Below are 12783 nucleotides of genomic sequence, written 5' to 3' on the forward strand. Positions count from 1 at the left end.
TAGGTTTTAAAACATAAGATGTTCTCATATCTGCTAAAAGATGAGGAAACCATCTTTTTAGCAAAATTAAGAAAAGCTAACTGTCTGCAAGAATTTTTTTGAGCCAGAGAGGCCTGAAAAGATATTCTAATCCAATTCGAGGCACTCATTCTGAAATTAAAACTTGGCAAAGTTTGTAGACTTGCCCACCGGGACACAACTAGTCAATGGTACAGTCAACAATGCCAGGCTCCAAATTTAATGAGTTAACTGTTCCTTCCACCCTAATGTGCTCTCTCTCTCACGGCAAGAACGCTGAGGCTGCTGGGATTCAGCCCCTTCTGCTAGTGGTCAACTCAACTCACACAACAACTTGCTCACTAACGCCAACTGATCTAAAAAGCAAAACTCTTGAAAACAAAGCTCAGAACTTTTGCTTGCTCTAAATCCTGTCTCTAAACACGACACCCTTGACCACATCTTTGGTTGGCAAGAATAAATGAAGATGCTTACTCGGCATGAGCCCCGTTAGCCACCAGGGCATTAATGCAGTCCAGGCTCCCAGAGCGAGCCGCCTTGTGAATAGGAGTCTCGCCCTCACAGTCCTGAAACAACAAAAAGGAAAGCATTCAGATCCATACAAGACTTCCACATTCTAAAGTAATTAACAAAGGCCACGTACCATCTCATTCCTCTGAAATAGAATAAGGTGAGTCGAATCCGAAGCAGAACACAAAGAAGTGTAGACGTGAAGAGAAAATAAAAGCAGACCAAGGAAGGAGCACGTTCTCCTGAATTCTTAGGTCAAGAACAAAAAAATCATGGGGCCTCTCCAACCATGACAGCACGTACACTCTAGGTGGCAATTTTGAAATAATTTTTATGATGGATCACAGCACAGATGCATGTAACACCCAAAATTATTATCCTCAGACCAAAAAATAGTAATCAAGGCCTAACAGCTAACGTCTGGTCTAGTCCACCCACAGGAGAGCCTGAGTCGAGACACACCAGTGCCTCCCCTGGACTATTTTATCTCGAGCCTGAATTAGGACTATACTTTAGACAAGACAGCTAAGGTTAAAGGGTCAAGAAAAAAATGGGAAGGGAGAACATAGGGTCAAACACAGGCGGCTCTGTATACAACTCAGGCTGTCTGTGATGGGGGACTTTGTTCAAGGACTTTTAGAAAGGATGCATTAGAACCTGACTGACCCTTCAGGAAACAATGTTGAAGGAAGCATAGGAAATGAGCAGACTTGGGGAAATGACTCTGAAGACTCATACAGGAATCAGAAAAAAAAAAAAAAAAAAAAAAAAGAATTACTTTACACTGTATGGATGGACCAAAAAAATTTGTGAAACACCATTTCATTCACAGGCTCTCAGGTTAAAAAAAAAAAAAAAAAAGGTAAAGAAAGATACAGCGATTAAGAGAAGGAAGTCGTTTCCATTAGAAAAACTGATTTAGGACTTTCTGCCTCAGAAATGCCAACTGACTAAGCAGCAACAGTTCCTGAATCACTCACATCCCATCATCACTGAATACGAACCTGGCAGTAGAAAACTACACATAATTAAGGGATAAAGACATAAAGCAGGAGTGGGGCAATGGTGCACAGTGCATGGCACTTGGAAATATTAACTCACGGGGGGGAAACTGAGGTGAGGACTAAACTAGAAAGCAGCAGTGGTAGAGCATTTCACAGAAAAATATAGTATGAAAGACTCAACCGCTTACTGGAGGGAAAAGTTATGTATAAGCTCAAAAGTGACGTAAAGTTCCAAACAGAATAGTCCCAATTTTGAAGAAAGAAACAAAATCATGATGCTATACGGGGAACTAGCTAGTGAAATCAGACTTAAAAAACAAAAGAAAAACCTACCCTATTGTCTGCAAAGGGGAGGGAAGGGAGAGAGGAGGTACACAATAAGGACAAATAAAAATTACGTACACGCATTGCCAGGGAAAGTAGAACTAAGATTTAGGTGAGATTTTGCCAAACACCACAAAAACTCAAGGAAACCAAAAAGGATTTTAAAAGCTATCTTTGGTACAAGAAGGAAAAGGTTTTCTATACTATTTCGAGAACAGGGTGGGATAGCAATAGATGCCAGAGAAAAAAGCAAAACTACCCTGCTCCTGTTTTGTGTTATACGAGGAGACTATTTAAGCTGGGAAGGGCAGAATAAACACTATTTAAAGAAAACTGCAACCAAGAGAATGAGAGTCAAGAGCCATTTTAAGGTTACTCACATCTCAAGTTCAGACCAGTCATCTTTCAAAAATACCAAATAGTCTGTAATATGATTCTAGAACTATTGCTGGCAAACTCTGAGTCATAAAGGACAGTGGGAGAGGTGCCAGAAATCTGAAGACAGACAAGTCACCTTGAATTTTAATTAAAAGAATCTTACTTCTAATCTAGTTACAAGAAACTAAAGGCAATATCAAATGCCAGCACCATTCTAGAAGGGGTATTAAAGAGATGACTTACAAAAAGTGACACCCATGGGTAGCCACTATGGACTTACAAAAATAAACCACTTAAAAACTAACTTGACTTCCTCTTTGGGTAAACTTAGAACACTGAGCCTCCAGACAGCACATCTGAGCTTCAGTAACCCCTCATGCCAACCTTAGATATGGCAGAGAAAGTCTCTATTAAACTTGAGGAAAAGGAACTTAGAATGGTAAGAAACTAACATGCCGAAAGAAGGAAAAGGTACGCTAAGGTTCAAAAAATTATAGGCACGCAAAGAATAAGAAAAACCTGCATCTAGCTGCATAAGTTTATGTGGGAAATGAGAAAAACTGTCTACCTTGAGATGAGCCAACAGAAAGCCTACTGGGGCCTCAGGGTCACTGGGTGCCTGTCACAGCAGTGCAAAGCGACAGCCGAGATTCGGACGGGCCGAAGCTCCGCACTTGAGACCACAGCCAACCAAGGCCCTTCCGGGAGCAGTGCCAAGACACTTAAGAAACCCAAGCGATACCCTCGTACATGAGAGGACGTGGGGATGCTGAGCCTGGTGGGCTGTTTAAACACAAGAGGAGAGCTGTAAGGCGAGTGGGATCTGGGGACTCTTGCCCTGGGAGCAGGGTTGAGGAGGGATTTCCACGTGGTGCTGTCGAGAGCAGCTGGGGAAGGGGAGTCTCAAACCTTTCACCTGTGGGAAATACTGAGCTGCTAGAAATCAGTACATGAAAAGGGGGCTTCTGGGTCTAAAAAGATTTGAAAAGCAGCGTTAGACAATTTCTTTAGATCTCTCTCAATGTTATGTAACAATTTAATGAAAATCATCATCTAGAAAATTTATACTTAAAACTCCACATGAATACTAAATATTAACTACTGCTACTCACGGGCTATCCGTATTTTACTGACAGGGAGACTGAGTTACAACCAGCAAACCACTTGTCCAAGGCCAGACAGATGAGGAAGCAGGCGTGCCCCTTCTACCAGGAGAAAAGGGGGGGGGCGGGGGGGAGAATCCCCGAGCAGGAAGGAGACTAGTGGGGACAGGCGACGCCTAGCACCACAATGGTACAGAGTCGCCCACTTGTAACTCCTGAATTCACGGACCAAGTCAACAAAGCAGTAGACGAGCACGCGTGAAAGAAGGAAGAGTGCAGGGACCCAAAGAGCCGTCCCACATCCAGCTGGCAGCTTAGTAACAGAAACAGGCCTAGGGCTTCCCTGGTGGCGCAGTGGTTGAGAGTCCGCCTGCCGACGCAGGGGACGCGGGTTCGTGCCCCGGTCTGGGAAGATCCCACATGCCGCGGAGCGGCTGGGCCCGTGAGCCATGAGCCATGGCCGCTGAGCCTGCGCGTCCGGAGCCTGTGCTCCGCAACGGGAGAGGCCACAGCAGTGAGAGGCCCACGTACCGCAAAAAAAAAAAAAGAAACAGGCCTAAAATCCAGGGTTCTCCTCATGCGCCCTTCCCACCCAGTCTCTTAAAGAGAACAAACTGCCCCCTTATCCCTCACCCCCTCCCCCTTCTCACTGACCCTGGTTTTAAACCACTGCTGAAACACCTTTCCTCAATTTGGTGTCCAGGAGTCACTTCCTACAGGACACCTGGCTACTTCTCTGCGTCTGGTCATCATCCCCAACCCGCACCTCAAGCGACAACTCGTGCTGGTCAACCTGCTGATGCTACCTGAACCACACAGATGACTGCGGATGACTTAACTGCCATTCTCTTGCTGGAACAGATGTGTTCTCGCAGTTATCTGTGGAAACGGAGCTAAGGCAGCTGTGAGCAGAGGGGCCAGGAAACCGAGGCTCAAGGCCAGGCTCCTTCAATCGCCAGCTGTGACCTTGGGCAACTCACTGTGGGGCACAGTAAGTCACATAACTGGCGAAAGCACTCTGAACACAAGGCATTGCTATGTGACAGGCCGATTGCCCACAAAGAACTTCATAAACGTAAGTTCCAGTTGGCCCACAGGTAAAGATATCAAACTCTAATTAACGCCTCGATTTAAAACTCAACACCATGTAATTAGAACTGGAAGAAGAAAACAAAAACCAGCCCCGTCCATCACGGGCACTGCCTTACCGGTTTGTTAATGCTGGCTCCTGCTTGGATCAACCAGACGAGGCACTGAGGATGTCCCCCAAAAGCGGCGATGTGGGCCGGGGTCTGTGCGTAACGGGAGGTGGAGACATCCAGCGTGGCTCCGGCTCCCACCAGCTGTACTAAGCACTCCAACTTGGAGGGCAGCAGGAGGGGGAGGAAACAGGCATGAACGTCAGTACACTGTCGAACGTTACACAGATGATCTACGTTCTGTAATGGAGACGAGTGGCATCGTTTGTTAAACTTTTTTTCTGTTTAAGAAAACAGAGTTAAGTCATTCCTTCCCAGTATCATACAAAATTTAAAAGGCTTATTTAAAAGAGCATTTTCCCTCGTCCTTGTAAAAGAAAGTGGGTACACAGGAAGAGAAAGTCGAAACAACTGACACCATACAAGTTTCAATATTTTGTTTTTCCTACAACTGAAGAAGCCCAAATCAATATAATATTGTAAATCAACTATACCTCAGTGTTTAAAAAAGCCAAAGTCAGAAAAGACTAGATTGCATATTCACAGACTTTTGTCAGAATTAAGCTTTGCCGCTTGCAGGCGCTATTCTAAAGAAGAAAGATGTTAAAGTGATGGGTCGGTAAACCCCTCACGGTCAAAGACGACTTTCTGCAGCCTGCACTGGCCGCACTGGCCGCACACTCGATTCAGGCCCAGCTCCAGATGAGCTCCTTGGGGAAACGATGTGTGGAGTAAGTGAGAGGGCAGCGCTTCGTCTTTTCACACTGTTTGCACAGAACCCCTCCCCTGCCCCACCAAAGACAAAAAGGCCTGGAGCACAGCTGAGCTCTGCCCTAGCAGGTGACTAAACCACGAAGGCACAGGAGCCAGGACAAGACTGTGCAGCCCGGCGTCGGTACCATACTAGCTTCTGGAAGAAGAACCAGCGCACTCAACACGTATTCAGCAAGTGCCTCCCGTGTGCCAGGCACGGCGGGAGCAGGCCTGCTGTCCTCACGGGTTTACACGGCTCCGCCCAGCGTGTCCTCGGGGCCCAGCGTGTCCTCGGGTCTCGTCTCCCTCCCGACGCACAGCGCAGCGAGCGAACAAGCTCTCACTGCCAGCAACCCTCCTCCTGAGAACAGACCTCGAGCGCAGAACGGCTACACTCGGGTCTCACCCCACGTCTCTCATCCTCTTCCAGCCATTTAAGCCTTTCCCTGTAAAGGACAGATCGCTGCCATCAACGTTCTTGTGAGACGAATGCTCACAGTTGGTGGCACACTGATTTTTAAAACGCGACCTGTCCTCCAGGAGTCTGAATCGGAGGGTAATGGCTGGTAAAGAGGTACCACTTCGGTATATTTTTATCTATCGCCTTCATCCATGTACTGAGCGAAAAATGACGGCCAGGACTAGTGGTAAGATGAGCAGGGCTCAAGCCCAGCAGAAATGAAGCAGAAATGGTACGCCAGAAGCGGTTAGTCTTCGCATCGGCTGAGAGCTCCCTGGACTTAAAACCCGTTACCTGCGGGTTGGATGTGGAAAACCCGGTTTGCAATTAATTTTGTAAAGATACCGTTCGATGGGACAGCTCGTAAAGGCAAGGCGCCATCAGAGTTCCTGAACAACGTCAGTCCTCTGGGAGCGAACAAGCCTCCTAAGGAGGTTAGGACCCTCGAGCCGCGCCGGCACGTCTCTAGGAACGCGGCCTGAGGGCTGGGAGGGGCTCACGGCACGCGGGACGCTCGCTCGGCTGGCTCCGCACAGGCTGCGCACAGCGACCGCGTCCAGGCCCGCAAACGGAGGGAAGCTGGGGGCAGGGTGCAGGGGCACAGGACCGGGAGCCCCCGGGCAGGAGTGCGGCCCCAACAGCCTTTTCGCACCGACGGGACGATACTTCCTGCGGCCCCTTCGACATCCCAGACCCTGCGCTCACTGTGACTACGGACGACTGAACACCCCGAAGTAAATGCCTCTGGCTGCAGCTTCCGGTCTCCGGGGTTCACCTACCTACGGCTCGCGTTCTACGGAAGCAGAGACCCCGTGCATTCTTACCGTAAAACACACAGGCGTGAAATCGACCGCTCTAAGCGCTCTGCGCTACTGTGACTCCCCAGAGGTGCCCGAAGCAGCCTCGGCCTGGGAGACAGTCTAAGGAACCACCTGTCACGAGGCCGACGTACCGGGTGGTCCTACTGGGCGTCCTTCTCAACCAGGGCTGGGAGGATCGGAATCCCGAGGGGAGCCGTCTCCCAGAAGGCGGTGCCTCTTCCCCCAAACACAAAGGCGCAAGCGGTGCTGGGAAGCAACGCCTTGAGCGTTACCCACAGCTTGCTGTAAAAGTGCACGCGGCGCCCTCGGCGGGGAGATCACCCCTCAGCCTGGAAGCCTGCGTTCAAGGGCAGAGGGCGAAGGGCGTCGAGGCTGCTTCCCCAAGGGCGCTCGCTCTCGGCGCCGGGCACCCGAGGGCGCAGGCGGCCGGCCTCTCACCCCTGCCGTCCCGACTCCCTCTCACTCCCTTCGCCAACGTAAACCTGGCTTCCCTTTGCGAGCGCGCTCGGCCCCCGCGTCCCCGAAGTTCTCCCTGTACTGGGAACGCAGCACCTCGAGCAAAGCGAAGCGGCCGCGTCAGGTGCGAAAAGGTAACTAACCACAACACAACCATCTCACCCCAAGACGGGAACACGTTTCACCATCATCCTGCCTGGGTCTCCGCAAAAGCGCTTCCTGACTTCAACCCAACCCCACCCTGTCAGGGCGAAAACGCCGTCAGAAGGCCCCGAACGAGGGTCTCCACGTCTTCGTCACGGAAGCCACTCTGGACAACAGCACGTGCACCCCCCCTCTGCGGCCACCTCTCCCAGCGAATAACCCCCTTCACCGCACGGATGAGGAAAACGCTGCCGCAGCTCGTCAGCAATCAGCGCAGCACGCTGCCCTTCCAATCTCGTGACACGTCCAACAGCACAGGTTCGCCTAAGCCGGGCGAGCCGAGTCCCCGGCGCACGGACGACATTCCACACGGAAGCCCCCAGCAGCTCGGTCCGAGCGTCACCTTCCCCCGACCCAGCCGTCGGGGGGCGCCGACGGGCTGACCACGGAAACCCTCTAACGCGACCTTCGGGCCGCGGCGGCCTCCCGCCCGGGCGTCCCCGTCGGAGGAGCGTCAGGAGGCCCCGCGGCCTTCCTCACAGAGGTTTTCCTCAGAGAGGCTCCGGACTCTCGCGCGCCGCCCCGCGGACCGCGTCTCCGCACTTCGACCCGAGCCGGCCGCCGCGGGAGGCCCGGCCCTCAGCACCGCCGGCGGCGAGGAGCCCTCACCCGCCCGGGCGGCGCCTCCGGGAAGCCACCCGCGTTCGAAGCTTGCGCCGCCGCACATGCGCCCCGGGCCCCTCCGGGTGCCGCCGCCGCCGCCGCAGGGCCCGCTTCCGCCCGCGCTCCCGGCACTCCCCGCGCGCCCCTCGGGGCCCAGACGGTCCGCGCCGCCGCACATGCGCCCCGGCCCCTCGGGGCGCCTTGGCGGCCGACCCAGCTGGCGCCCCGCGTTCCCCACACGCCCCGCGCCCCCCAACGCCTCGGCCCCCGCCTTCTCCGACACCCCAGGGCAAAACCGCGGAAGATGGCGCCTTAAAGCGCCCGCGCCCACCTTGCCGAAGTGCGCGGCCCAGTGCACGGGCGTCCAGCCGTAGAAGGAGTCCTCGGCGGCCAGGTGGGCACGCGGCGTGTGCTGCAGCAGCGAGCAGAGCGCGGCCAGGTCCCCGTCGCGGCAGGCGCGGTGCAGCGGGAAACGGAGCGACAGCAGCTCCTCGCTGGAGAAGCCCGCCTCCATGCCCGCGCCCGCTCCCGCCGCCGACATGGTCCGTCACCGGAGAGCGCGGGCTGGCGACCAGAGAAGACGCGCCAGTCAGGACCCGAGAGGCCGCCGCCGCCGTCCGAGCACAAAGGAGCGAGGGCAGCACCACCGCCGCGTCCCGCCGGCTGCCGAGCTGAGCGCGCACAGGGGCGGGGCGGGGCGGGGCGGGGCCTGCGGCGCCAGGACTGGAGCTGGCGCCGGGAGACGCCGGGCCAGGAGGCGGGGCCTGGGCCGTCGGGGGCGGAGGCCGTGGGCCGTGGGGCGGGGCCTACTCCTGGAGCGGCGGGGCGGGGAGGGGAGGGGGGCCGGGCCAGGAGCAGGGGGCGGGGCAGGGCGGGGTGTAGGGCAGGGGACTGTGCCAGGCCGCTCCCGGTGCCCTGCAGGCGGCGTGGGCTCTGCGCCGCGCCTCCTCTCCAGACCCCAGGCCCGACAGTGTCCCGACCCCCTTTTGATAAAAAGCTCCGGGAGGCGCAGGTTTGGGGTTTGGGCCCGGCCCTCTGAGGTTTTGGCGGCGCAGCTCTAATTCGCTCAATTAATCAGGCGGGGCGTCTGCGGGGACCTGAGGGCAGTTCCCGCGCTTTCTGTCCTGCTTGACTGGCGAGGTGCGCTGCACGTTTTCGAGGACCCACGGCAAAAACACTGAGAAACATGACAGCGTGCAAGGAAATACTAAATTCTCTTTCAATGATCGAGGATCACAGGGTTTTTTAAGATATTCTTTTCTGATTATGAGTAATACGTCAAAATCATCAATAGTTTCACTGTCAAGGGATAACCACTATTAACGTTTAGGGCTATTTCCTTACAGTACTTTTGTAACCTTATGGTCTGTTTCACTTGTATATATTCGTTTTCCTTGTGTATATTGCTTTCCTTTTTTCTTCTGCAAAATTCGAAATCACTGTAATTCAGCTTTAAGTAGGTAACCAGATGTCTGGGAAGATATTGATGCATACGGTAGCACATAGCAGCATTAGTTAATAAAACAAGAAATTAGAAACCTAACGCCTAGCAAAGGGAAATTGTTAATTTATGGTATAAATATGCAACACGGTCATCTACTCATCACACAGCAAACGCGGGTTGAATACAATAGTGGATGAAACACTGGGAAATGCTTCAGACACAGCAAAGGAGAAAACGTAGGGGGTATCTCACCTTAGTGAGCAAGTACTCATGGATGGGAAGTGTGAAGGAAACTTAGAATCTGTCTCCCATCAGTTAGATGAGGCAAGAAAGGAAATTTCAGTAATTCGAGCAATACTTTTTTGTTTGGACCAAGAAGGTAGAAGTATGCTATAAATCCATTTCGAGCTTGGTCCACTCCAGAATTCAATTATTTTTCTTTGTAAAAACCATGATGCTTTTAATCTAATTATCTCTTTAAGAGGTATACCTGGGACGTCCCTGTTGGCGCAGTGGTTAAGAATCCGCCTGCCAATGTGGGGGACATGGGCCCGAGCCCTGGTCGGGGAAGATCCCACATGCCGCAGAGCAACTAAGCCCGTGCACCACAATTACTGATGCCTGCGCACCCTAGAGCCCGTGCGCTGCAACTACTGAGCCCGCGTACTGCAACTACTGAAGCCTGCGCACCTAGAGCCCATGCTTGGCAAGGAGAAGGCACCGCAATGAGAAGCCCGCACGCTGCAACGAAGAGTAGCCCCTGCTCGCCAAAACTATAGAGAAAGCCCGCGCATAGCAACGAAGACCCAAAGCAGCCAAAAAAAATTTCTTTCAAATAATTAAAAAATAAATAAATAAAATTTAAAAATTAAAAAAAAAAAAGATATATACCTGGGCGATGACTTCCACCCTTCCTAGGAAAGAGGCAGCCCATTTTGCAGAAGGACATAAGCACACCTTGCCATCCATAATAATGAGAGGGGATAATATTCCTTACCCTACCTTCTGCGAATGATGAATCCAAGGCAGAGATAGGCCGAGGAACTTGCTCAGGGACAAGCTGCCTGCCTGTGGCAGAGCTTAGAATAATATCCAGACCAGTTTCCAACCCACAGTTAGACTTCTTTTAACCTTGAGATTTATTTTGCATAAAGAGTCCTAAGGCCTCGGAAAACAAAGCGGGTTACAGTGATAGGGTGCTTGGAGTTCGTCCTTCCTCAGCCAAGATGACTTCCCAGTTTCTCGGGGCTACTCGGACCATATACATATTGAAGTAGCTGTCTAGAAATAGATGAATATGATGATGGACCCCTAAAATACGCTGCATGGTAATTGTGGATATGAGAATGATAAAGGACAGTCTAGGGAGTACTGCTAAAGTCAACAGTCCAATTGCTTGGTCCCAGGTTTTGCCCAACTCTTATAATGATTACTAAATACAGATTTTCTTTCGGACTGTTGTTTTGAAAGAGCTCTAGGGAAAAGGAGTGCCTTCATGACTCACATCCTTTGTTTTTTTTTTTTTTTTTTTTTCTTTTTGCGGTATGGGGGCCTCTCACTGTTGTGGCCTCTCCCGTTGCGGAGCACAGGCTCCGGATGCGCAGGCCCAGCGGCCATGGCTCACGGGCCCAGCCGCTCCGCGGCATATGGGATCCTCCCAGACCGGGGCACGAACCCGTATCCCCTGCATCGGCAGGCGGACTCTCAACCACTGCGCCACCAGGGAGGCCCTACATCCTTTGTTTTTTATTTGATAAAGCAACCACAAATAAATGACAAAGATTCTCTCCTTGACCGAACTCTACTCAGGATCCCCTGAGTTTCAATGAGGCCTCAACTTTGGGACTTGAGTGTTCATCTCAGCATTGTCCAATTCTAGCAAGAATCCTGCCAAGTTGGTTTGGCTAGAATCCCCTGGCCCCCATCTCTGCTAACCCTCCAAATCTAATTGGGTTCTTCGCCCTCCCACCACCCACCGATGACCGCTCACCCTGGCTTGCCTTCAGCAAGAGTCCTCTTAGGTCGGTTTAGCCAGAACCCCGGATGTTTAGTTGACCCTGATGGCTCCTCTTAGGAACTCTCCATCCACTGACACCCACCCTGCTCCTTGGCTCTGAGTTCCCGCTTGCCCACGTGGCATTCAGAGTTCAGTCTGAGCTCTTTCCTCGACTGCAAGAAAAAAACAAGGTCTCACCCGTCCCATTGCAGGGGTCCCTACACCCGTATGAAGGCCCCCTCTTGGATCAAGTCTGCCTTTCCATGCTTTAACAAGTGTCTTTGAATAAGGTCTTCTTTAACAGCTTGAAATAGTTTTTTTTCTTTAACATAAGCAAACTTGGGTATTTGAAGATATGATTCAAATACATGATGGAAAAGAGAAAGATTCAAAACTCAATATATGTATTAGAAACAAAACCTAAATCAAGCCTGCCTTTATGATTGGCATTGTGGGACTTCCCTGGTGGCGCAGTGGTTGAGAGTCCCCCTGCCGATGCAGGGGACGCGGGTTCGTGCCCCGGTCCGGGAGGATCCCACATGCCGCGGAGCGGCTGGGCCCGTGAGCCATGGCCGCTGAGCCTGCACGTCTGGAGCCTGTGCTCCGCAACGGGAGAGGCCACAGCAGTGAGAGGCCCGCGTACCGCAAAAAAAAAAAAAAGATTGGCATTGTATTTTCCAAAAGAGGATTGTGTGGTGAGGAATTGCTCACATGGGCAGCCCTCAGTGGAAGGAGGCTCCTGTGAGACATGCACAGAGGGGTCCGCACACTTGGTAGATGGCGGCGGGACTCTTCTGAGCGCTGTCGTCACCCTAGGACTGGTCACGGTGAGCAGTGTGTCACGGGAGAAGAGAATGTAGAGCGAGGCAGGCCCGCGCTGTCCGCCACCCGTGGAGCTTCAGTAATTCCGGGAAGTGCCAGCCGGTGAGGGCTGTGCTGTGCTGGGTGAGGGAGGGGCTGGGTGCAGAGGGAGAGCCAGGGGGTGGGAGTGCAGCTCGCTGGGGCGGGGCGGAGGGTCCACGCTGATGGTGCCCTCAGCCTGGCCTAACAGCGGGACCAGAGCCCAACTGCTCTGTTCTCTCTGCTGCGCCTTCTCCCCGCCCCTCCATCTCCCACCACGCTGCCGGATCCATCTGTGAAGAAGGCAAATCTGCTTAAAATTGGATGTAAGGGTCTGGGTCCACTCGGGCTACCATCAAAAGTACTGCAGACCGGATGGCTCAAACAACAGAAACGTGTTTCTCACAGCTCTGGAGGTCGGTGATCAGGGGGCCAGCTCTGTGGGTTCTGGGGAGGCCTGTCCTCCTGGTTCACAGTTGCCTTCTCTTGTCCTCACGCTGTGGACAGGGGGCCCCGTTAAACCCTCAGTACAAATTTGCTGAGTGATGATGTGAAATGCAGGCTAGACTCAGATCCGTTGGCCAATGCTTTTCAGAGAGAGAGACATGCCCTGGACCAGGGATCTCGGCTATAACCAACTTTAAGGTTCTGGAATCTTACTGCTTGTCCT

At 52.6% G+C, this 12783-nt stretch overlaps 1 protein-coding gene across 2 annotated transcripts in view; it reads right to left on the reverse strand.

Annotated features, from left to right (window-relative positions):
- The window catches only part of ANKRD10 (ankyrin repeat domain 10), a 33778-nt gene extending 25222 nt beyond the window's left edge, over nt 1-8556 (reverse strand). The window contains exons 1-3 of one of the 2 annotated variants that reach the window (XM_081215195.1): nt 8165-8556; nt 4546-4698; nt 493-584 (exon numbers count right to left, since the gene is read on the reverse strand). In XM_081215195.1, coding sequence (XP_081071321.1) covers nt 493-584; nt 4546-4698; nt 8165-8374 — 455 coding nt within the window. In that variant the 5' untranslated portion in view covers nt 8375-8556. The remainder of the gene's footprint in view (nt 1-492; nt 585-4545; nt 4699-8164) is intronic. The other variant, XM_081215194.1, reaches the window with a different exon arrangement.
- Between the last annotated feature and the right edge of the window lie 4227 nt (nt 8557-12783).

The sequence above is a fragment of the Mesoplodon bidens genome (assembly GCF_964165515.1).
Source record: "Mesoplodon bidens genome assembly, chromosome: 17".
Lineage (NCBI taxonomy): Eukaryota > Metazoa > Chordata > Mammalia > Artiodactyla > Ziphiidae > Mesoplodon > Mesoplodon bidens.